The 24,908-nt window shown below is 41.0% G+C and overlaps 3 protein-coding genes and 1 long non-coding RNA gene across 7 annotated transcripts; 3 read left to right on the top strand and 1 right to left on the bottom strand.

The window, feature by feature from the left end:
* Positions 1–5,096: 5,096 nt before the first annotated feature.
* Positions 5,097–14,779, top strand: col8a1a (collagen, type VIII, alpha 1a). Its single transcript, XM_049727243.2, has 3 exons — positions 5,097–5,203; positions 11,402–11,714; positions 11,843–14,779. The coding sequence occupies exons 2-3, from the start codon at positions 11,411–11,413 to the stop codon at positions 13,774–13,776; spliced, it is 2,238 nt and encodes a 745-aa protein (XP_049583200.1). The 5' UTR covers positions 5,097–5,203; positions 11,402–11,410; the 3' UTR covers positions 13,777–14,779.
* Positions 14,780–15,934: 1,155 nt separating this feature from the next.
* jagn1a (jagunal homolog 1a) lies at positions 15,935–17,382 on the top strand. Its single transcript, XM_049727249.2, has 3 exons — positions 15,935–16,028; positions 16,250–16,347; positions 16,643–17,382. Exons 1-3 carry the CDS (start codon positions 15,936–15,938, stop codon positions 17,103–17,105), a joined length of 654 nt encoding a protein of 217 aa, XP_049583206.1. The 5' UTR covers position 15,935; the 3' UTR covers positions 17,106–17,382.
* On the bottom strand, positions 16,498–19,641 carry LOC125973272 (uncharacterized). Its single transcript, XR_007483117.2, has 2 exons — positions 19,496–19,641; positions 16,498–17,057 (listed from the first exon to the last, which is right to left on the bottom strand). It is a non-coding gene; the product is annotated as an uncharacterized lncRNA (long non-coding RNA).
* tfg (trafficking from ER to golgi regulator) lies at positions 17,632–24,562 on the top strand. Of its 4 annotated transcripts, none has more exons than XM_049727246.1 (8): positions 17,632–17,791; positions 19,504–19,716; positions 20,069–20,152; positions 20,492–20,638; positions 21,448–21,609; positions 21,755–21,904; positions 23,343–23,432; positions 23,495–24,562. In XM_049727246.1, exons 1-8 carry the CDS (start codon positions 17,635–17,637, stop codon positions 23,914–23,916), a joined length of 1,425 nt encoding a protein of 474 aa, XP_049583203.1. In that variant the 5' UTR covers positions 17,632–17,634; the 3' UTR covers positions 23,917–24,562. The 4 variants fall into 4 exon arrangements, with proteins under 4 accessions (XP_049583203.1, XP_049583202.1, XP_049583201.1 ...); XM_049727245.1 differs by having other exon boundaries at positions 21,445–21,609; XM_049727244.1 differs by having other exon boundaries at positions 21,442–21,609.
* Positions 24,563–24,908: the final 346 nt, after the last annotated feature.

The following is a 24,908-nucleotide window of genomic DNA, read 5'->3' as shown; positions in this document are numbered from 1 at the left end:
GTAGAATAGCTGTCCCATAATGCCGTTCTGCAAGCACCTGCCTTTATGGGCCGCTATGTTTTAGCCTTTAACCCCGTGAGACATCTCGATGTCTGTCGTCGAGGAGCAGAAGAAGTGGGACTAGTAGTCCAATTGAATGAGTTCTAGAGAGGAGCTCATGTGGCAAAGTGATTTCCTGTGGTGTTGCCAAACTGGAGCATTTTGGTTTGACTCTGTCAAAACTAAATCAAGTGATAGACATGAGCTCTCACCTCACATCAAAATGCAAAAGCTGGCACAAAGGTTCGAAAAACAGCTGGTGACTCGCAGGCTGGTACTTTTTTTTTTTTTACTTATTTCAATTCTTGCAAGAAGTAGAAACCTTGTATGGAGAAGACATTCACGGAATAAACTATAAAGGCTCATATTCTGTACTGTAATTATTCTCAACCAATTTACAATTTGAGATCATAAAGTGTGCCACAAATTCACTTAACTGGTTCAATAATGATTTTTTATTTACAACAAATAATGTATGTTAACCTGGCAGGCAAAACAGTTAGATGCTCTTACGCTATGAACAATAAAACTTTTTATGACATGCACATCACAAATAACCGAAACATTATTCTACTATCATGAGACGTAGCTACTAATGTTAGCCGGCAATGCTAATAATTTTAGCCACGTTATTATTTAGTCTTTTGAGCAGAACCACATATACTTGATTTTGCTGATAAATTAATGAGTATGAACATTGGTATAGATTCCTGACTTTTCCAAGACCCCCTCTAAGTCTAACATGTGTCACGTCAACATGTTTTTCTCCCACATGCTTAAAATGAAGCACCGGTTAAAAAAATGTCAGAGGTCTACAGACAGTCTGTCTCACTATGTGTATGAAGGTGTGCGTGTTGACAAGTTATGAATGTAACACAGTATGTTGGGGAGCGTGGTTTGCGGTTCTGTACAGACGTGTGATATGTGCAAGTGGTTTAGGATTAGCCACTGTATGCGAAACCAACACTACATTAATTTTAACAGAACACAAATACATCATTTAGTAGTGGTTGTGGTATGGACGGAAACCTCCTGTATGTAGCCGCTATACGTTATTCTGGATGACCCTTTCTTTTATTATTAAAAGTGAAGACAATTTGCAATTCTAGTAATGACACACGAATTTGATGCAAAATTTGTCTTTGCCGGCCATATAAAATGATGTGGTGGTCCGTATCTGGCCCCCGGGCCTTGAGTTTGACACCAGTGCTTTAGGACTACTGTACTACTGTAAATGGGCTACGTCATGTATCAATAAATTAAATGAAAGAAAATGGGCGCAATAAATTAGCCTGTGCACAAAGGTGTCAAACTATTACTATTAAAGTGAATTGAATGAAATAAAAAACTTTTGCAAAAAGACGTATATAAATTAATGACATCCAATTTAATTGCCCAGGTTAATACAATAAGTAACCATTGCGCAATAGCATAAAAATGAAATGACATTAACCAAGAGAAAGCCCCCCCCCCCCCCCTCATGTCTTGTTAAAAACAGTTAGCGGTGATGTCACCGGCGGGCGGACGCGAGACTGCAATGATTCCGTCTGTTGATTGAGGCAAAGCATTGTGGGTCGTGGTAACGTGTGAACGGAGAGACCCGCATGCACGAGAGGCAGCTTGTGTGCTGCGACACTGCCGTGTGAAGCCTTACCTAAAGCAAACATGGGGAGGGGCGATCTCACTACTCCTCATTTAGAGGCCATCCATGTTGTTGACTTAAAATCATGAAGGATTGCACTTATTATGTGAAACAATTCTAAATAGTCATTTCTATAGGTCTTAATGTCAGCTTGATTGCATGCATAGATTGTTTTTATATGGTGCAGAGGTCATGGGATTTCCTCTTATCCTTATTATAAGCACATGGGCTCATGGAAAGAACGAATGGGATCCACATTGGAGAATAATGGCGTTTGCGTTAAAGACTCATTAACACCACTTCGGTTTTTGTCCATGAGAAGGGGGGGGGGGGGGGGGGGGGGGGTCTGGCTGGTTGAAACAAGTCCAGCCATGGGGATTTTTAGAAATAACTTCATTAGTTCATTAAATATAGTGGTTTCATTTTTTTAAAAATAACAAAAAAAGATTTTTGAATAAGGGTGTGTAAAGTATTTTTGGTAACTTTGAATGTGATTCTTCTTACCTCACAGACTATACACTTGTTGAATCGGGGCCTCCCTCGGCACACGTCATGCGTGATGATGTTTGTTGAATTTGTGACATGGTGGATGACTTGTTAGCACGTTTGCTGCACAGTCCAGAGGTTCTGAGTTCAAATCCGGTGTTTGGCTTTCTTTGGAGACTATAAATTGTTTGCAGGTGTAAAAGCATGTTTGTTAACTTAGCTGTTCTTTGATTGGCTGGTGACCAGTTCCGGAAAGATGATCTCGGTGATCCCTGTTGAAGCTTTGGCATCTTCTTCCGTTTAGTGACGTCCATTGTTCCTGTAGGTCGGTTCAGAGTGACCCGGGGTCGTAGAGGGAAGGCCACTGTTGCGGCCTGGCAGGGTAAAAGTTCAGAATAATAAAAGTCTAAATAGTACCAAGCTGATCACACACACACACACACGCACTTGTTGAAAGGCAATGAAGGGATAATGCTGATTTCCTTGTAAGGTGTTGCGCTGTGCCAAAAAATAAATTAATTAAAATAATTCATGTTCCGTGGGCCGCCAATTGAATTGCACTGATCTATGCAATAAAATAAATCTACGCTTTTTAGGAGCCCGACATTTGTTTGTATTCTTATTGGGGAGTGACCAGTGCAGACAAGTACAAAAACAAAATATTTTGACTATTTATGTCGATTCTAAAGAATTTGCATGCAATTGAGGCGACTTTTCCTCCTTGAGTGAAATTCCAAAGTGCTTTGTCCCTGCAGGCCACCTTGTCGTGTTTACTCCCGTTTGCACTGCAAATTCCAAGATTGCCTCACTGCGAACCGGGGTCCAAGCGAGGAATGCGGAAGCGTGGGACAAACTCCGATGTCGTAAAGTCATCTGAAAATAGAAACGTGTTTTCAATTAGGGATTTGTTGCTATGACGATAGCGCAGTTGTTGTAGTCATGACTGTAAAATGCAAATGTACAGTTGTTGGTACCCTTATACAACGCGTTTAAGCTTGAATAGTCGAGGTCACGGAAAATAGTGTGTGAAACTTGGTGACCAGGAGCAACAGATAGAATGTGATAAATAGCGCGTTGTGTGCAAATTGCTCTCTTAATGACACGATACCACACCACATGTTTGCATAGACGGCGGATGGGAGGAATTCCAATGGTCACGCTGCCTTTTGGACAACAAATGTTTTCAGCGTATTGAGTAGACACACCCATAGCTGAAAGTCGAGATGTCCAAGTGACACTGCCTATACGCCTTGGCGGGCTAAACCTGTCATATCATTCGCTAGAAAGAAAATAATTCACACAAAAACACACACATTGACATGTTGTGGGGACCAGATGAGTGATGCGTCGCAAATGGTGCGATGCGATGGCGCTAACAAAAGGCTGACGGTGCAAAGTGCTTGGCTAAAAGCAGTAAACTGACTAACATGACACTTGGCTGTTGCAGACGGAACAGGACATCCACCCTTTTGCACCGGTGTGCCACTTTAAAACCGCACACACTCACTTCTATTTTAACTTAGCTGGTTTCATGGGAGTTCAATAAATGACATGATGAGGGAGGTCCTCAGAACCGTGTTGTCAATAGTACACGATTGATAGCGATGGTGGGTGGCCGGGGCCGGTGACAGGTTTGGGTCAAGGAAAACAAGAAAAGCACACTGGAAAAAAGCGTCTGTCGACACAAAGACGCTCTGAGATTTATTTTTAGTGACGCTGCCGTCGACAACGTTCTTCACACTTTTACTTTGACAGGTGTGGCGGCGACCATGTTGTTTTTCCCCTGATGACGGACATACTCTCAATGACGAAGAGATATTCAACATAGATATTTAACTTAAATTTGAAAATTGGAGATAAACAGATATTTTGAGTCAAACATCTTTCAAATGTTAAAATAACAGATTGGTATAAAAACCAATTAGTCAATTAACAGATAAAGAACTATAGATAACTTGTGATATTCTCAAGAAGCAGGATTTATTTGTATGTATGTATGGCTCTTACTTCTTCATATCTACTGTATGTACTCCTTTTACATGGTGCCCCCTAGTGTTCAGAATGAGTCATGACGCATGCGTGTTAGAAAAACACTCAATATTAAAATGCCATTAATGAAGTTGTCACTCTAAACAAGGTTACAGTTTAGTTGAGTGAAACTTATGCCATGTCTTCAAGTATGAAAAAAAACGGAACGCCTAATGAAATCATGAAAATAATCAATGATAAAGCCAAACAAAAAGTTAAATTTAATCCCAAAAAATTCTGAAAAAGCAAAACATCTGCACCCTATTTTAATACATTGATGCTGTCTGAACTGACGTCTGCTTTTCAGCCTTTTTTTTTTTCTAGAACATGCTTGTTTTCCTAAATGAAACAACCTTGAGGCAGCACTGTATTCATATTTTTAAATTAATATTCTTACACTTATACAGTACTCATAGCATTACTTCTTGTTAAGAACAGCAACCAGTGCTTTATGACTTTTTTATTTTTTTTGTGTCTTAATTGCAATAACATATCACGTCACATCACGACGTCGGATTCTTTAATTTGACTTAATTCCTCAACTCCTCAGACTATACATACACTACGTCGGGACACACGCTTGGTTGTCGTCTGTTTTGCTTTTCCCTCAGTGTATGCCAGAACAGGTGAAGGTCTAACAATGCCACCACTGTGGGTCCTTTTAATGCATTCAGTGCATTAGATCACCAAAAGCGGGCGCCAAAATGAGTCTTTATTGTCTTTGTGGGCACTCAGCTGACAAATATGTTTTTGTGCCACTATGTGGAATATTTTATTTTTTTGGTAGCCTCCTAACCCTCCCTCCTGTTCTTCCAAGCAGGCTCTGGCTGGGCCGCCCACCCCGTGTGGCCCCACCCTGCAGCGCATATAAGATGTGTCCACAAAGGTGGGCATCTGTTGTGCCAGAGGATTGCTCGTCAATTCCGATATTGCTGCTTTTTAACTCCCTCTCTCTCTTTCTGAGTCCCCCTGTGGTGATTATTTCAACTTTGCATCTGACCCCCAAAGGTAAGCTATGCCATGCTTTTGCAGTGTACACACTTGCATTTTGGAATTAGGATTTAATTGCTAGTCTAATTCAATTAGATTATAATTGTTTAAATTTAGAATTTAGTTTTAATATTATATAATTATAATTGCACATGAATGCATAAGATTTTGTGGGTCTGAAATTGATCCCTGAGCAATTCAATGATCTACTTTTTTTTTCAATCTTTCAAAGTTTTATTAAATTTAACATCTTATATTTCATTTACTATAATATCTATAATATTTATATTCCCAAAGATACATTAAAAATATTATATAGTCTTGTCAGTTACTCCGCATCTACTGTTTCTAATGAATTAATGAATTGCACGTATTTAACCAGTTTTTATTTCTTTAAATTATTTTTTGTACTATTATCCCAAATATAAAGGATAAAATATACATAACTTTATGATTTTTACATAATCCTTCAAAAAACTAAATATTTGTCTTTGTGTTGTGGTTAAGAATAATAAAAAGAATAAAAATGTTTTTTTTTTCCTTGTTTTGATTAAAAGCAGAGGCACAGATCTCACAATTTTACTATTTTCAATATATAGTAACATTTCTTGTTGGTGGTCAAAAAAATAAAAACAAGCTATTACCAAACAAAAGTTCAGATTCTAAATAAATTATTAATAGTTTGAGTTACTGCCCATGATATGACATCACTTAAACATTTCAAGGTTTAGATAAGCTGAATTTTATTAGAAAAAGATTGAGATAAAAATAGTAAAAGAAGCACTGAATGGATAATCAAATAATAAAAATAGTGATCGTTGGCTTATTTCTTGCATAATTTAATTTATTTTTGACACATCTTTGAAAAATAAGTGGAGGGCAAAAAAAAATCAATATGTTTCATAACGATGGTGCATTAACGTTAATTTATTATCTTACTGTGAGTGTCTGGCGACCTGTTTAGGGTGTGACCTTCCTCTCACCCAAAGTCAGCTGTGACAGGCTCACCCATGACCCTAATAAGGACAAGCACCATATCAAATAAATTGATAAATGGATGGATCGCTTTTTCATGATTATCTGATTGGCTGGGAGAATTTGCCTTTAAAGTGTTTGCCATCCGTTCTACCCCCAGTTTAGCTTACCAAATACGGTTCCTTTGCTTACGATGAACTCCAGTTAGCATTTAGCACCACTATTGCGCATCATTATGTTCCATGGCGTCCCTCTAAAAATGAGTCCACTGTGCAAATGTGCTGTGTGCACCACATGTGTGTACGAGTGAATGGAAAGCAAATATGCATTGAAATGTTTAGTGAGCGTGCAGGAAGCTGAAGCCAAACTGTCACATGTACGCCATGGGGGCAAGAGCACGCAGTTTGGTGAGAAGAGAGTGCCGAGCAAACACTTCCTCAATTGCTTTGCTGTGCGCTCACCGGCACGCTACTTTGATACACCCACTGGAATGTACCATAGTGTACCCACGGTACAATATTAGGCACTTATAATGATTTCATTGAAAAACGGAGATAGCAGAATTGTCGGAGGTTCCTGGTGTAATTGGTAATAGGGCATATTGTTATTATTATACAAGGGTCATCTGCGCGGAGATACTTCTGGCATCAAATAATTTGAACTCAGATTCCAAAAAAAATCCAAATGTTGTTCCAAAAAAAAAACAAGTTCACATCCATCAATAAGGAATAAATCATAACACAAAGGATGTTTAGACCATCGAGAACATGTGTATCCCTGAAACACAAAACTATGGGTCCTATTTTCATGCCCAGCACAAGTCTAGTGCACATTTCTTTTCTTTGGCATTTTCGTAGACATGTCCAGGTAGATATGGGCGTATGCATCGTTGTGGGAGTGAACATAGCCGACATGATTCTCAGCGAATCAAAACAGCTCCCCTCAATCCCTTCGAATTCAGGCAGAATGAACACTTGTCACCCTTAACATAGCTGACCCCAGTGTGCAATAGGAAGCATTTTGAATGCAGTGTAAGTGTGTGTGCATGTGTGTGTGTGTGTGTCTGTGTGTATATACAAACAGTGCAGACATTATTCTCCAAAATAGTGCAGGGCTCCAGTAGACAAAAGGACAAAGGGGCCTCAAGAGTTATTATGGTTGTGTAAAGGAGAAAGGCAGAGGTAAATACTTTGGGTCATTTAGCTGCTGCACAGCTGTGGCGCTGTGTGTGTGTGTATACACGCGTGTAAATGTGTGTATGTGTGTGACGGAAATACGTTTATTGGACGCATGAGATGTTAAAGTGTGACATTTTAAACTAATACCGTCTTCAAATCGTTAGTTACATTTTAACATTCTTAATAGCTGTACTTAAAAGCAATTAAGTGTGTAAAAGAAAAGGATGATGTCAGAATAGTCAGAAAATATCTGTTGTTAGCATGCTAGCCACTATCTGCTACATGCAAGTTTCATTAGTTCATTAGTGTCTGGTAAAATTTGGTTTTGAATAAATTGCATTATACTGAGCAGACGGACATGTTTTAAGTTCCTGGATTTAATTGGTCAGAGCGAAACTTCGTATTCTACTAGCAAAATGTTGCTGCTTTTGTCTAATACTGGTTAGTTGGAAAAAATCACCTGGTTCTGCGTTTCAATTACCATATGCGATATAATTTAATACTTAGATACCATCATCACTTTTGACCAACCAATGAGAAAGCCTCTTGCACGGCTTCTTCACTTACGTAAATGGCATCCTGTTGTTAGTCGCTCGGGTAAACATCTAGCATCTTCCGTGGAAGCTGACTCAGAGTAAAGAAACGGAATTCGATGTAATGAGTCCATTTAATACACCTTGCTTGTGTGACATGTCGGGAAAAGATGGTCATCTGGAAGCAGTGTGGCAAACAGCAGCAGACACACTCACGCACCATTCACACAAGTATTAAACACAGCTGACAACTTGGGGGGGGGTGTTTATTTTTAAGAGTGTCTGGGACATGTTTTTACATGAACATGTAGGCAGCACATGTTGAAATATCCTTAATGCTAATATTAATACTACTGTTTCAATATGAATTATTGTACCATTTTACGATTAGAATAGAAAGAAATTGGCTGCATATGGCGGCTTATTGAGGAAGGCGGAATATCCCCACCTATGCTTGGCATCCATTACCTACTTGTTTTAAGTTCTTATGTGCTTAGACACATTTGTTCCCATCTACCTACTTATATTCCTACCTAACCTATTACCTATTTTCTATCTGAACTACCGTAAATTTCGGACTATAAGCCGCGGCTTTTTTCGTAGATTTTGAACCCGGAATCACTGGTGCGGCTTATAGTCCGGTGCGGCTTATAGTCCGAAAATTACGGTACCTACCTAACATACCTACCTTCCTACCCTACCTACTGTACTCACACTGTAGTATACTTAGTATCTAATCATCAATTATATTTGTCAGAATTTTATGGGACAGCCACCTTATTTGATGTTTATTATTTATATGTATTTTCTCATTCATTACAAAACTGTAAGCATCTTTAGCCTTTATGAGTCCGGCTTTCCAAATAAATAATCATGGAATTCAAGCGCAGGTCGGATTGGATGGTTCGGCGGGCCGTATTCGGCCCACGCGCCCCCAGTTGGTCACCGATATACAGCTATTATGGCGAGCTATGCATTTAGTATCTGTGATTTCAGTGGTGACTTAATCCACTTTTTTAATTAAATGAATGAAACTAATTGATTAAAAACAGAGTCCTACTATTTGTTGATTTGCAAAATGAGTTGGCACAAGCATAAGAGTCATAAAATACTCCCCGACTTCTCACGCCATGCTGCACTCACGACTTCGTTACATGCACGTGACCTCACGTCTGCCCCCTGAATGGGCGACTATTGTGCGATGACACAGTGGCACTTTGGAGTGAATAACAAACTTCTTTCTATTCACGCTTCACATGCCGCCGCTGTCGTTTCCTCAAATAACAAATTAAAGCGTTGGAAATTGCTGGTTAATTTTCACGGCGAGTGAATAAATGAGTCGCTTGGGAGGCAACACCTATTTTCACTGGGGGGGGGGATTACGCGACAGGTAGAGTAACAGGGTGTTTCCACCGCTCCTTGGTTACCGTGACAACCGTGACAAGTGAACAGGCACTGGTTGTGTCCTTGTCACAGTATTTCCATCCTTTTAAAAACATCTATTCACACACTTACTTACATCATGTATCAATAAGGGGGACACCCTTGCTACAGGTCATAAATGTTCAAAGGTGTTTCTAAATATTTCTGTAACATTTAAAGGCTTGCCCCTGGTCAATATTGAGGAAAATGATGACGTTAGTTCTGTTTTATATGGTTGACGCAGGATTTCCTTCATTGCTTTATTAGCAAAACATAAGTTAAATATTTCCTCTTTTCTTGACACCGTACCAGAAAAAAATATTATTATGTGTGACGGAACTGTTTATGCTTGAGGGCAAATATAAAAAAACACAAATATTCAAACATGACATTCGACAGCAGCACAATGACGTGTATTCATGCATTTATTAATACTCAGACACTGGAGAGGTTTTCATTCAACAATGTTTACTACTGTGGTGGAGAACTAGATCAGTTGTCAATCAAATGCCCTGGCACACTCGTCTCGAGAAATCTTTGAACGATTTTCTGATCTGTGATTCACACACTGGAAAAAAAAGTAAGTTTTGTTTTTTTCCAAAAATCGTCAATACAGTAAATCTAGTAGTGTAACGCAAATGATAACAAAATTGAGACAATCCTTTTCAGTAGAGAGAAAAATCACTCAAATCACTCACATTCCTCTCTTTGGCATGTCTGGCTTGTGTTGTCATGACAACAAGATCCATTCCGTTTCAAAGACTATCTCTCATCGGGGTAGACAGTGACACAGTCCTGTCAAAATTACCAGTCGGCTGAGAAAAGGTCAGAGATCCGAAGGAAAAACGGATCAGTGGCGCGGACGGTGTCAGGATGTGGCTGGGAATTCCGAAAACAACAGCCGACATGTCTTGAGTAAAGCACCAATGGGAATGAGGCTGAACTTTGATGACAGGATGGAAATCGGTGATGCAAGGAATGACAAAACTACATTATTCATACAATAAGGACTTTTATTTATGGACAGCGCCACTACACAGTAAAAATCATGTGGGTTACATCATGGTCTAGAAAATGTAGGGATATGTTTCATGTTTAGGCATAAAGCCAGCTGCTAGGAGGCACACTCTTGTTTTGGCTCCTGGCCAACATGTTTGCACCATGATGAGGAAAATTTATATCAACATTATTTTGGCTATGATTCAGTGAGCCACTCTTACTTGTGTTGTTATGTAGATGTTTGTCAGCCTTGTCACAGCCCAACAACCAATGCACTTGACAGTTACACTCAAAAAGCAATTTTTCAAAAAGATTTAGAGGAGTGTCGCAAGAAAAAAGCCAAAATGCCGCTAGAACGTTTGTAATTTTACAAGAAAAAGTCATAATGTCATGAGAAAAAATAAATAAAACAAAATTGGAACATTCCAGAATATTAATGTTGGTATATTCGGTGGAAAATCTTTGTGATATGGCTAGAATGAAGTTGAAATACCAGAGCAAAGTTTTACAACTTTCAACTAATAGTAGAACAAATTTTTTAAGTATTAATGAATATCAATATATTGACTATATTAATACAATATAGCATTAATATTAATTTATATTAATATATTATATACTAATATTATTTTACATGAATTGAGAGTAATGTCAATACAGCATAGTTGGAATATTCTGGAAAAAAAACTGCAATTATAATAAATATATCACAGAAATAAATGTGATATAATTGCCGATGTGGAGAGTTTCAGGATTTTTCTCAAAGTATTACAATTTTATTATCTTTGATTATCACAGATGCATTCACTTAACATTACAAAAAAACATTACCTACATTTTCCTCATGACAAAAAATCAATCAAAACTCTTACTTTCTTTTCAGTGCAGCTAAAATCAAATGAAAAAAAATCCTAAAATATATTTTTATATAGAAGACTGTAGCCAGCTGTACACACTACAAACTATGTATCGTTTCTTTAGAAAAGTATCTTATTAACAGCATATGAGAATATATTTCTTGATGCAACAAAATACCAAGTCATATAGTTTTGACCAATCGGAGCTGCTGTCCATCCTTGTGCAAGTCATATTCTCTCCTTCCAACACAGGCCTTGGCCATGCCGCCCCTTCGGCCCCCATTTCTCCTGACCCTGCTGCAACTTGTAGTACTTACATATGTTACTGATGGGAAGTACTACGGACACAATCAACACCCTCAAGCATACCAGCAGCAGATGCAAATGCAACACCTCCAACACATGGGCATGGGCAATGAAGGCTACCCCCAGCAACAGTACATCGGCAAAGATGCGCCCTATATGCACTATCCCCAGTACAGGAAGGAACTCCCCCAGGTGCCCATGACGAAGGGCAAAGAAAAGGCTCGCAAAGGCGGTGGCTATTATGGTGGACAAGACAAAGGTGAGGAACTTTTTTTAACACCAATTGACATAAAAGCCACATCAATGGAAGTTGTGGTCCTCCTGAGAAACATTATCCCAATCATGCACAATTTAATATTATGTACTGTATGTGTGCATTGATCACAGGTCAGACAATCCCAAGTGGTGCTGAGGGGATTCCCCAAGGACAACCAGGTCCAGTTGGGCCACCTGGGCCAGAAGGACCTATCGGTCCACCTGGACCTCCAGGTAATGGCCAACCAGGACCACCAGGGCTACCTGGACCACCTGGTCAACCAGGAGTACCTGGGATGGGTAAACCAGGGTTGCCAGGACAACCAGGCAGACCGGGAGGACTCGGTCAGCTTGGACCGCAAGGAGAAATGGGCCCTAGAGGTGAACCGGGTCAGTCGGGACAACCTGGACGTCAGGGTCCACCAGGACCACCTGGGCTGCCTGGAATAGGAAAACCAGGAGGCCAGGGACTGCCAGGGCAACCAGGGATGAAAGGAGAGCCAGGGCACAAAGGACTACCAGGACTTCCTGGATTACAAGGACCAAAAGGCGACAAAGGTATGGGGCAGCCAGGGCAACCAGGTCATAAAGGTCTACCAGGACCCCAAGGCCCTGCTGGACCAAGAGGACTACCTGGTTTTGGAAAACCAGGTTTGAATGGGATGCCAGGTCCACAAGGACCTCCGGGAGAAAAGGGGCATCCAGGACTGAAAGGACTGACTGGGCCACCGGGTGAAGGAGGACCACCGGGCCCACCTGGTCTACCAGGGCAAGGAAAACCAGGTCAAAATGGTCTACCAGGACAGCCCGGCATGCAGGGCGGGAAAGGTCATCCAGGACCACCTGGCTTGCCAGGGAAGCCAGGACTGCCTGGCTTTGGTAAACCAGGCCTCCAAGGACCAAAGGGTGAAAAAGGTATGAATGGCCCACCTGGACTCCCAGGACCAATCGGAGATAAAGGCCATGCAGGATTACCTGGTATGACCGGACCTGTTGGGCCAAGTGGTCAACCAGGCCCTCCAGGACCCAAGGGGCCATCAGGGATGGTAGGTTTACCGGGTCCAAAAGGAGAATGTGGTGAGGGAGGACCTAAGGGGATTGATGGGATCCGGGGTGACGCCGGTACGCCTGGATTACCCGGTACTGATGGCTTACCTGGAGAACGTGGAAGTCCAGGGCTGAGAGGTCCACAAGGACCAAGTGGTGCCAAAGGGGAAAATGGACATAAAGGCCTTCCGGGCCTACCAGGTCCTTCAGGACTTCCTGGCCCCAAAGGTGAAGGTGGATATCCTGGAGAAATGGGACCTCAAGGTCCTAAAGGAATCCCTGGTATGGACGGTGTAGCAGGCCCAATTGGATCACCTGGAATTCAAGGACCAAAAGGAGAGTTCGGTCCTCCTGGTCTGCCAGGCGTTGCAGGTGAAGGCATTCCAGGACATCCAGGTCCTATTGGACCTAGGGGGAAAGAAGGCCCATCAGGACCCCAAGGACTGAGCGGACCACCTGGCCCTCCTGGACCCCCTGGCCTGCCAGGAGAACCTGGGATGTCTCCGGACTTGGCAGGAGTGCTTTCCCAAATGGGCCCTGGACTGGATGGTGAGAAGGCCGGTGGCTATGGTAAAAAGGGCAAATATGGAGGAAATGGTGCAGAGATGGGCGTCAGTGGTCTGGAAATGCCAGCATTCACAGCCATAACGTCAACTCCATTCCCACCTGTGGGAACCCCAGTGGTGTTTGAGAAGCCGTTGTACAATGGTCGCCAAAACTTCAACCCTGAAACAGGAATATTCACCTGTGAACTCCCTGGCATTTATTACTTTGCCTACCACATTAATTGCAAAGGAGCCAACGTGTGGGTGGCCCTGATGAGGAACAATGAGCCGGTGATGTATACATATGATGAATACAAGAAGGGCTACTTAGATCAAGCATCGGGAAGTGCAGTCTTACCTTTACAACCAGGGGACACTGTACACATTCAGCTGCCCTCAGATCAGGCTGCAGGACTTTACGCTGGGGAGTACGTGCATTCATCTTTCTCTGGATTCTTACTGTATCCATTATAAGTGAAAAATGAAGAATATTAGATGGGGTGAATGTTTGTTGCCAAAAAAGGACTCTTAAGTGGAAATCTGGTAACGTCATCAATACAGATGAGATGGCAGTTTGGGTATCACAAGGAAATATGATGGTCTGTATATAAAACCCACTTTACACCACACAGCCATAAATCCATGTGCAATTTTATAGATTTGAAGGGATAGAATAACCGATGGAAAGGCATTCACAGAAGGTCTGAATGACTTATCGGATTTCCTCAAATAGTTGTCCCCTTGAATTAACAGTCTCAAATAATCGCCGGGTGCGTCGGGAATTTGAAGTCTGCTGTTAACTAAAACAGATGTGCCAAATGAGAGATGTAAAACAGTTTCTCAGATACATTGCCAGAGTCTTGTTTTTTGTAAAGACTTCATGATGATCTTACATTATATTTAGAGACTAGATCAGAGTTCCAATAGTCTCTGAAATGTCACTCCGCAATGTTGTGTACATTCCTACGTGCCTCATTTTATTCCACCTAGTCTGTCTCATTTCCTTTTTCATTTTCACCATTTTGCTAAAAAAAGATATACATTTATGTATAAATTGTTTGATAATTTTCTAGGAATTGTGTTTGTATTAATAATATGAGGACTAGATGAGGAATTATGGCAGTTTTGATTTGATCCGGGCAAACTAAGTGAATGCAATTTGTTTGTATATTTTGATGTGAGGACAAGGAGGCAATTTGTAAAGTCTGCAAAGAAAGAGTGAACAAAAATAATATTCTGTTGCAATAAGGTAGCAGCTACCCAATGTGTCAAAGAATGTGAAGTTCAGCCAAATACATGCACACATCTTTTCAGTGTTTTTTTTTTCATATACATATGCACCTATTGCCTTTATCAGTCAATTTTTATCTTTTTTTTTAGCCTTTATCATAGATCACAGATTTCTATTGGTCAGGGTTCACTCCGGTATTAGTTACATATAAACACACATACACACGTATATATATATATATATATATATATATATATATATATATATATAGTTCATAATACTATATATATAGTACATATAGTACATATACACATATACACACACACACATATATATATATATATAATGATTTATTATCAATTACTATTAATTGTGCTTTTTTAATCCTTACTCATGCCGGCTTTGCTGTAACTCTGTTGGGGATTCTAACTGATTTGGTGCTATCATACGTAATTGCGCTTCAGAGAATGTATAGTAGATTCTATTCTACAACACCCACATTTAAAAAAAAAAAAAACATCCACTCTATATAGTGTTTACGTCATAAAACAATTTGTTGGATTTGGCTTGTTGGATACACAGAAAAGAGATATTTATTATAAATGTAAATGTGTACGGAGGAAAATGTCTTTTTAGAATCAAAATCAAACAAATCTGATTTAAAAATGTCATTCCTGAACAATGCCACGGTATCTGTTTTTTATCTTTTTTTTTACTGTACAGTCATTTTATTTATGTAATTGTTACTGCCAATCTGAAATGTTTAACGTCAGTAAAATGACACATAAAAGGGGGAAATTAAACTAAATTTGATGTGACAATGTGTCAAAAGTGTGGAACGTGGGTGAGTACTTATAATGTCAGTAATTTATTATTTGGACCAGTAATTGCCTTACATGTAAGTGTAAAAGGTGATGGGGAAACTTTTGAAAAGAAAAGAAAAATGTATTTGTCCTTCCAAGCATGGTGCTAATATTGTCAGTGTAACCTGAATTAATGTTTCACTGTTGTTATGATAATTATTTTTGTCTATGCTGTTTTTCTAAATAAAAATGTTACTGAAAACTATCGCATACGTTTTTATTTCTATCCCAATAGATAGATAGATAGATAGATAGATAGATAGATAGATAGATAGATAGATTGACAGATTTACACATAAATATTCTTTATATTTTTTAATATTTGAAAAACGTTCATTATTATTATTTATTTAAAAAGTATTATTACCTCAGTAACTTTTTTAGCTTTTTACCAACAACTAAATTTGTTGGTTACATATTGTTTATATGCTGTTCAATTTGAAAAACAGTACATATTTGTAATCATTATTGAAAGACGTCAACAGTAGGCCCCGCCCACTAAGGACCAGATGCTGATGCTGCAGCCGGAGGCAATGCGCATGCGCACAGTTGACGGAAGCCGGTTGATTCTTCACATCTTTTGTTCAGGTAATGGTCTTTTTTTAGCGACGAAACAGAAACACGCAACCGTTAAGCATTGTTCGCTGTAATATTTCATTTTACACCATCTCCACATACTCGTATCGCTGAGAATGTGACGTGTGTTTAAATTATTTTTAATCCAAGTGAACAGGGTGGTTGGATTACGCTAGCGGTATTAGCTAACCAGCTGTATCGCAAAACAGCAATTCAGCCTGAGTGAATTATTGTTTTCATTTCAACAGTCAATTAATAAATGTCCCTTTTGTCAGTTGGCATCAATATGACGTCACGTCTTGGCCACAAAGCTGCTGCAAGCAATGGAAGTGACTTTAAATTCAGAGAGAAGGCGACTCCAAACTACCAAATGAGGTAAGACACTCTCTCTTTTTTTTTTTTTAAATACATGTCGATTTCCTCATATATGTAGTGTGTAAGGGACTTGCGTAAACTTGGAGCCCTCTTTGAGTCTAGTGAATAGCCACCAGTCAAGTTTTTTTTATATATACATACATAAATAAATGAAATAAAATATTTTTTATGCAAACATACATACATAAAAACCAACAAAAACAATTGACCAACTGTAGCAGTGCATGCTTCTCATTGACGATTAGTACACAATATAAAAATAAGAAGCCGTGACGATGCATTCTTCATTTTGCAGCGCTTCCTTGAAGTCAGAGGTTCGTCGCTTGAACGTGATTCACCTTCTGGTTTGGCTGCTGGTCGCTGCTCAAATGGTCGTCAGCCACTTAAACCTGCTGTCACATGACACCGTCGCCATGCCCTACCAGTGGGAGTACCCCTACCTCCTCAGCATGGTCCCCCTGCTGTGCAGCAGCCTGTCCCTGCCCAAGAACAACATCAGCTACCTGGTCTTGTCCATGATCAGCGCCGGGCTGTTCTCAGTGGCGCCGCTCATCTACGGCGGCATGGAGATGTTCCCCCTGGCACAGCAGCTGTATCGCCACGGCAAAGCGTACCGCTTCATCTTTGGCTTCTCTGCGGTGACTGTGATGTATCTGCTCATGGTGGTGGCTGTGCAAGTGCACGCCTGGCAGCTGTACTACATGAAGAAGCTGCTCGACTCGTGGTTCAACGCCACACAAGAGAAGAAGAAGAAATGATTGTTAACAAAGAGAAATGTTTTACATATATTTTATCCTTATTTATTATCATGATATTTATTCTGGTAAAGTTACAATTACTCTCATCAAGGTAATACAACATTATTATCTCAACATTAATACCATTTCTAATCATTTATTCTCAAAATTTTATGACTTTACTTTTATAATTGCTTGAATTTTGCTTTGTTTCATTATGGCAGATCACGCCTTTCTATTCCTGTAAAATTGAAATGGTGATGAATTTGATCTGAATAAAAAATTATTACTAACACTGGTACTGAATACCACGCCCAGTGACCACCTACCAAATTAACTCTATTTATGTTGAAACCTTTTTAACCTAGACCTATTTCTAATTATATAATTATACAATAGCTTTTTCAGTCGTTTACTAAAATTAATACAATACATTTTTTGGTATAACATTGTGTTGCAATTCTTGGTGAATTTGAAAAAATAAAACGTTTCCTTCGATATGTTTCTGGTTTGACGATTATTAAATGGCCCTTTATGTGAGTTTGTACGCATGCGCGGCGTGACTGCCACGTACAGGTTGACAGCTGCAGTTGAGGCTTCCCGATGCTGCTGCCACCCGGCTCTTGCTAAGGCCAGTAACCCGCCCTCACCTTCTTCGTTTTGGGAGCAGTTAGTGAAATACAGCGTGATCTCGTCGTCACGATCAGGTAAAACACGTTCATGGGTTTGCGAACGGGTCGTTGAATCGTCTGTGTCCAACTTAACGTGACGTATTTTCCGTTTATTATGTGTGTGTAGTTAGCTTACATGCTAACAAGTTAGCCGGCTAATGATGTGATCGCATTTCGGCGAGCTAACTGGTTAGCTTGCTAAAACAGGTGTTGGTATACATTGGAAGTCATCGTAGTTATCATCGGGACTTGATCGCGTTCCGACTAGCTCATGAGAAGCGTTTGTTTCTATTTAAATGCGGAGTCATATCTGTTGAGTATGTCAGCCTTAACCATGATTAATCTTTTTTTTTTTCATGCTCGCTTATTTACCCGTCGATCCATGCTTTTTTGTTTTATACTACGTTAATACGACAGTTATGTATTATTAAAGGAGTTATCGTTGTGTCAACGTTGGCATTGGTGCGAAAAAAGGCCTAGCAAACTTTCACCGTCACAAGTTATTAGCACTATCTGCTCTTCTGTCAGGTGACTTGGCCTGGTAAACTTAGGGCGTCTCTGTGCATGAGTGTCGAGTTGTGGATCAACCCATTACGAAATATTAACGCTAAAATACATGTTTAGAATGATTCTCGCTGTTAGCTGCTAACGTCCGACAATGTTAGCCACAGCCCAATCCCTAGCATCCAGGCAATTGTTCATCTGGCTAGGACACAAGGCAAAGCCTCCCAGAAAATGAATGGATTGCCCATCTTCCAGTTTATAACACTTCCTTGAACCCAGTTGTTAACATGGTTAGATTACACCGCCTCTTGTCACCGTGACTAATTATTTTTTATCAGTTTTGGGTCAAAGTCTGACTCTTTGCATTAGCATATGCAAGTCCCTCGCCAACGCAGATGATCATGCTTGACCCTTAGACTCTTGTCTGGACTCGAGCACAAACTTAACCTGTTTAAATTGTTAAGTTCAGTGACGTACTCAAAATGACCTACACACTTAAGCATCTCTTCCATAATTATGACCCACCACAGCAAGGCAATGCAATCGGTTCCACCCATTTTTTTGACTGGTATATAAGGTAATAACCACAGTTGGGTGCCCAAAAATTAGAATCGAGAAAAGCTCCATTTAAATCAGGAATTTTGATTGTCAAGCCTTTATTTGTTTCAATTTTGATAACTTTTTTGTCAATGGAAACGCATGTGCTATCAATATATACCATCGAGCACAGTGGATCAACATCCAGGGCCTTTTTTCTTTTCTTTCTGCCCACACTCATGAAATTCACGACGATAACTCGACCTTGCATAGCATCACCACTGGCATGCATCTCAAAGCATCTACTCTCCAAACGTGCTGTATCGATGTCATTTTCTGCATCTGTGGTTTGTTTTCTACCTTGCACAAACTGCCACTGGGGTGCTTTTGTCTGTTGACATATTCATATTTTTCAACCAATTGAACGTTTTGCTTCGTCAGACCAATAGCATAATTGCCTAAATGTTTTCACAAAAACAAGAAAAAAAGCAAACACAGCAAATTCAACAAACAAGAAGCATCCAGCTGCTTCTATCTACTCTTTGCGGATTAACGTGAACTGGATGATTGACAATCTACTCAAAGTGAGGAAAAAAAACTGACGTAGGGAATTATGCTGTTAGGCTAATGATTTGTCAAAAAACCAAAACAAGTAGCAGAAATCAATGTAAAGAACCCACTGTCTTTTCTCCTCCTTACCTTCTCAGGAGGTCGGCAGCGGTTAGGACACGGCACCATGAACGGCCAGCTCGACCTGAGCGGGAAGCTGATCATCAAAGCCCAGCTGGGCGATGACATCAGACGTATTCCTATCCACAACGAAGACATCACTTACGATGAGCTGGTGCTCATGATGCAGCGCGTCTTCAGGGGCAAACTGCAGAGCTGCGACGAGGTCACCATCAAGTACAAGGATGAAGGTGCGTCACGTCCTCTCATTGTTTGGTTTCCCAGAAATGGCCATGCTTAATTCCAGTAATAGAACTAAAATGTCTCTTCATAGCATCTGCAAAGGCTGAACAATGCAACTTTGACACCAAATTCAAATTTGTATCTTCATAGAACACTCCCTCTACGGTTGCATGATTAAAAAAAATGCAATTAGATTATTTTCAGAATTATTCAGCCCTAGTGGGAACAAAAGACCAACATAAAAGTATCGTTCAAATGTTTATGTTGCCTTTGGGTATAACGATGTGTAATGTGTCATTATTTTGCTGCACGCACACTCACCATTTTCTCCCTCCACACTTTTTTTTTTTTTTTTAACAGACGATGACCTCATAACCATATTTGACAGCTCTGACCTCTCCTTTGCTATCCAATGCAGTAGGATTCTCAAGTTAACTTTGTTTGGTAAGTTCATATCATTCAAAATAATTTACTGTAGTTGGTCACTAGAGGGCAGTCCAGTTTTAGTTTCAAACCTTTGCTCCAAGACAAACAAGCCTTCAGGTTGCAGAATTTGTCTGCCCGTGTCCCCATGAACAAGAAAATAATGGGACAAGTTGTGGATTAACTCCCCCTTCATTTTCAATATGAAGTACAGTACACATGGTATTGTCACTCATAAACATTTCTATTGACACAGCTAAGAACTGTTGGCTGATGGACAAGTTTGACGACTTCCTTGTGTTTGTCTTGATGTTACCATGCCACCTCAAACTAAGAACCCTTATTTATTGTCATTGACAGTGAACGGTCAGCCAAGGCCTTTGGAGTCCAGTCATGTCAAGTACCTGCGCAGGGAGCTCATCGAGCTGAGGAATAAAGTCAACACGCTCCTGGATACTTTTGAGCCACCAAAGGAGCTCGCCGTGGCCACCACAGCAGCAGAAAATGGTAAACAACAAAGAAATCCATGATTATCACACCACTCATAAAGTCTCAGAGACATCACTGAGCAATAATATCCTGTTCTTGCCACTAAAATGTTGTTAGTCACCTGAATATTGTTAATCACTTAAATGTTGAGGCTGAGATCAACCAGAGTAAAATTCCTTGTTTTGCATGTACAAACTTGGCCAATAAAGTTGATTCTGATATTTTTTATACCTTCCAATCATCATTCATGCTTGTAATGTAACATCAGCACTAGAATTAAATACCTATTTATGACATTCTTAGTTTTACTAGGGTCAAAATTCAGGTCATTAATAATTATAATTTATAATATAAAATTTCATTATTATTTTATGGATATTTAAAAGTGTTCCTTGCAGGCAACTTATTCTGGTAGATGTACAAAATGTCTTTTCGAAGTACTCCCATGGTGAAATTTATTTTGCGTATTGTCATTCATTTTTCACCTGCTGTGAAGAAGAATCAATTTGACAATTTTGCTCACTCACCATGCAGCAAAGATATACTTTGCGTCTTTGAAAGAAAGTTAGTTTAATCCACTTTCTCGTGGAGACAGCATGGCCGATAGCTGCAAATCGATGTGAAAGCCTTCTCGTTTCTTTCGACCGAGTGCCAAGCAGCAAGTCAGCGTCGCCGCATAAAGCGTGAATTATTGTTGGCTGCGACACATCACACAAACCGCTGCAAATGTTACAGACAAGTGGAGGATTTTAGTTTTGGAGGACTGCCTCGACCTGTCTGACTCACACTTTCCACACTGTACTAATCAACTTTTTTCTTAGAAGCAGTTGAAGGACGTGAAGGCAAGGTGGCGACAACAGACTTTGCTGCGAAGCACGTGACCCCGGTCAGCGCGGCCAGTATGTCTGCCTTTGACCCCTTGAAGAACCAGGACGAAGTCAACAAGAATGTCATCTCTGCTTTCGGTCTGAGCGAGGACCAGCCCCCAGGTATTGCACAAGCTCCTCATGACCTTTCATCTCCTGCAATTATCCTGCACTTTCTTCAACTACTTTCATTTTGCATTGATGGTTTAACAGCTGTTGTGAGCTGGGGGCTTTGTTTCAGCTGTCTCTCTATCCTTGCCATCTGTAGCTCCGCCAGCAGCAGTAGCCCCAGAGGAGCGCTCAGGGACCCCTGATAGCATTGCTTCCTCCTCTTCCACAGTCCCTCAGCAAGGATTGCCTCCCCAAGCGCAGGCCCCCTTTTCTGGAGGACAGCAGGGAGCCCCAGCTGGCATGGATGGTAGGATACATGGAAACATAAACTTTATCCATGTATTTAAACAATGATCGTCAACTCGTTGTCCTGCTCATTATGGTGGCATACACAGGAAGCCAGCGATCAGGTTTTCCCGGTTTCGTCACGTGAAAATCCACATAGAGGCGATTGAGGTGGACTCAGGGCTCGTGTGATTTTTCAAGTATTACGACGGTTCCAAGTCCAATAGTTAGATGAGATTCAAGGCACATTTTTTTTTCCCCCAAAATTTGGTAGAATTAGACTCTGACCACATGTCAGGTTTGAAGACAAAATGATCCCATGTCATGTTCCCAAAAATGAGCAATAGAATGTTTATTTTTTTAATTTATTTTTTTAAAAACATTTGTTGACTGCTGTGGCTACAAAGTCCCTTTGCAATCCAGATGTTCCGCATCGCTTCCCACTATCTTTATGGGAACTTCTCTTTGCTTGAAGACAGTTTCCTCCCTGATTCCTGCTGTAGTTTGTCAACGGAATGTTCCTTCTCCTCCATCGTTGTCATCTCATCACCCGTATCATAACGGTTGCTTTTGTTGCATTTAGAACGCTGCTAATGAGTCATAATCTGAGCTAACTGTGTAATTTGATTAGAACCTGTTGTCAGACAGATGCCAGTGGGTCGGCCTCTTGGCAGTCATTTACATCCGTGCTAATGAGGAGAGAAAAAGAAAAAAAAAAGCATAAACATGCAAATGGAGCTGCTCTACTTCTTATAATATCAATTGTGAATTAGAGGCCAAAACATTTGCATGCCACTCACCCCTCTATAGCGTTTACGTAACAGGTATGATGGAGCACAGACCACGGAAACGATAAATGGCAGCCAAGTACACACACACACACACACACATTCACACGTAATAAAGACCATGGCGGTGCTCAAGTTAAACCGTGCAGCATGTGGCCACCGCATCAGTGCTGTGCGCCTCACGCTTAGAATGGTCTGCTTACTTAAACGTCCAATATTTGTTTGTCCGGGAAAGCACGTGCTGCATAGCATGCCTTATCGGAGTTAATTGAGTGCAGCGGTTAGCCGAGGTTTATTTTCTTTTTGCTTTGGAAACAGCTGATCAATTGAGCCTCTATTCCATGGAAACTTCCAGGTTACTTAAAATACCAACTGACAATTTGACGTTTTTCAAAGCCATCGGCCATATTTTGGGCTGCTCTGATTTGTCATTATTCAAAGAGGCACGCTTATGTTTGAGATGGCCGCAGCCCGGCTGGTCGTCCTCTTGTACATGTGCAGTGTGGTCTGGTGAAGTCATGGCTAATTCAAGTGCAGCAGGAAGTCACTGTCTGCAAATGTAGACGTGTCTGCCAAGGGAGATGCCGCACGCAAAGCCGACAGTGTCCGTGTGTGTTCCTGATAGCGGGTACACATAAGGTGACAGTTTCCCCCTCTTTGTGTTACGTTCAGGTCAGGTGTACCAGCAGTACCAGGCCCCAGGTGGGTACCCTCCACAGCAGCCGGGTGCCCCGCCTCAACAGTATGGAATGCAATATCCTGGTAAGAGTGACAAATGGTCAAAGAAGTGTAGCTTTTGTTGCATTCTCGACCTTTTTTTTCAGCGGGGTACAGTCCCCAGCCGGGAGCCCCTCAACCTGGTCCACAGCAGCCACAACCACAGCAGTTCCAGAACTACGCACCCCCCTCTTCCCAAGCCCCAGCCGCAGGGCCGCCGGCCCCGACCCCCGGCTTCCAGGGTGGCCAACAGCCACAGCAGCAGCAGCAGCCTCACCCTCATCCTCAGGGACCCCAGCAGTACCCACCAGGAGCCTATCCTGCCCAAAACTATACTACCCAGGCATCGCAGCCTGCCAACTACAGTATGCCACCCACCTCCCAGCCTGCTGGTTACCAACCTCGCCCAGGATACACCCCGCCTCCGGGCAGCACGGTCACCCCTCCGCCCGGGGCTGGTAACCCTTATGCCCGCAACCGGCCCCCTTACGGTCCGGGCTATGCTCAGCCAGGCCCTGGGTACCGATAAAAGGTGCTCGTGATTTGATCCATGACCCAACCTTTGTGATTTCAACTGTTTGGACTGGTTCACTGCTCTGACTGCCCCCCCCCCCAACCCCACCCCCATCATATGAATATAAAATCCAAATTTGAAACAGGAAACCCCCCAGTGTGATGGTCACTGTTTGTATGCGGTCACATCACTGGCCTTTTGGTGTTGTAATTATGGCCCTTTTTTTTAATTTTTTTTGGGTGGGGTATTTCATCTCGTCATCTTTTTTCTTGTTTTTGGCTTTGTTGCACTCATCCGGAAGACCAAAACAGGCTGTTAATCCTTTTTACATCATAGCGTGAACGACATCCATATCCTTAAGATGCCTCTTTCCCTCAGACACACTAACTGAATTCCGATGTTTTTGTCTTTTTATTTGTCGCCGCCATTTTTGTTTTAATCATGATTCGCTAAATGAAGGCATACATGTGGGATCAATCCCAGTCAAATATATAAGGTTTCCCTTACGCTCACCACGCCTTCGCGCTTTCCCTGTCCTGTCACCAGTTTTTACAGATATTTAAAAATCTAATGACACCTTCACGTGAGATTAGTCGTTTAGTGTATAAACTGTAACGTTTTTTTTTTTTTTTTCATTAACACAATAAATGATTGAGACCCAGCTGAGTTGTTCATATTTTCCAAAACTTGTATTGCTTTTGGAGTTCACGTATTGGGCTTTTCCTTTCCACTTTCCTCACAAGCAGATTTGGGAATAGTGATGTAATGCCGGTGGTATGATATTTTGTTTTCCTGTTTTGAAGCTTGTGGCGGCCTGGATGTGTTCTGACCGAGCGTGCGGTCTGGTCTCACTGCCATGTCAAACCGTCTCGGTGAACGAAGCGTTTATTAAAAACATTTTCAGTCGTGATCGAACACCCGCACGGGAGTAGCTTCCAAGCCTGAAAACGCTCTTCTTTGATGGATTTGACCACGTAATGGACGGAAAAATATGAGTGAATTGTTAA

The sequence above is a fragment of the Syngnathus scovelli genome, chromosome 8 (genome assembly GCF_024217435.2).
Source record: "Syngnathus scovelli strain Florida chromosome 8, RoL_Ssco_1.2, whole genome shotgun sequence".
NCBI lineage: Eukaryota > Metazoa > Chordata > Actinopteri > Syngnathiformes > Syngnathidae > Syngnathus > Syngnathus scovelli.
This window is presented reverse-complemented; position numbering and strand designations above follow the sequence as displayed.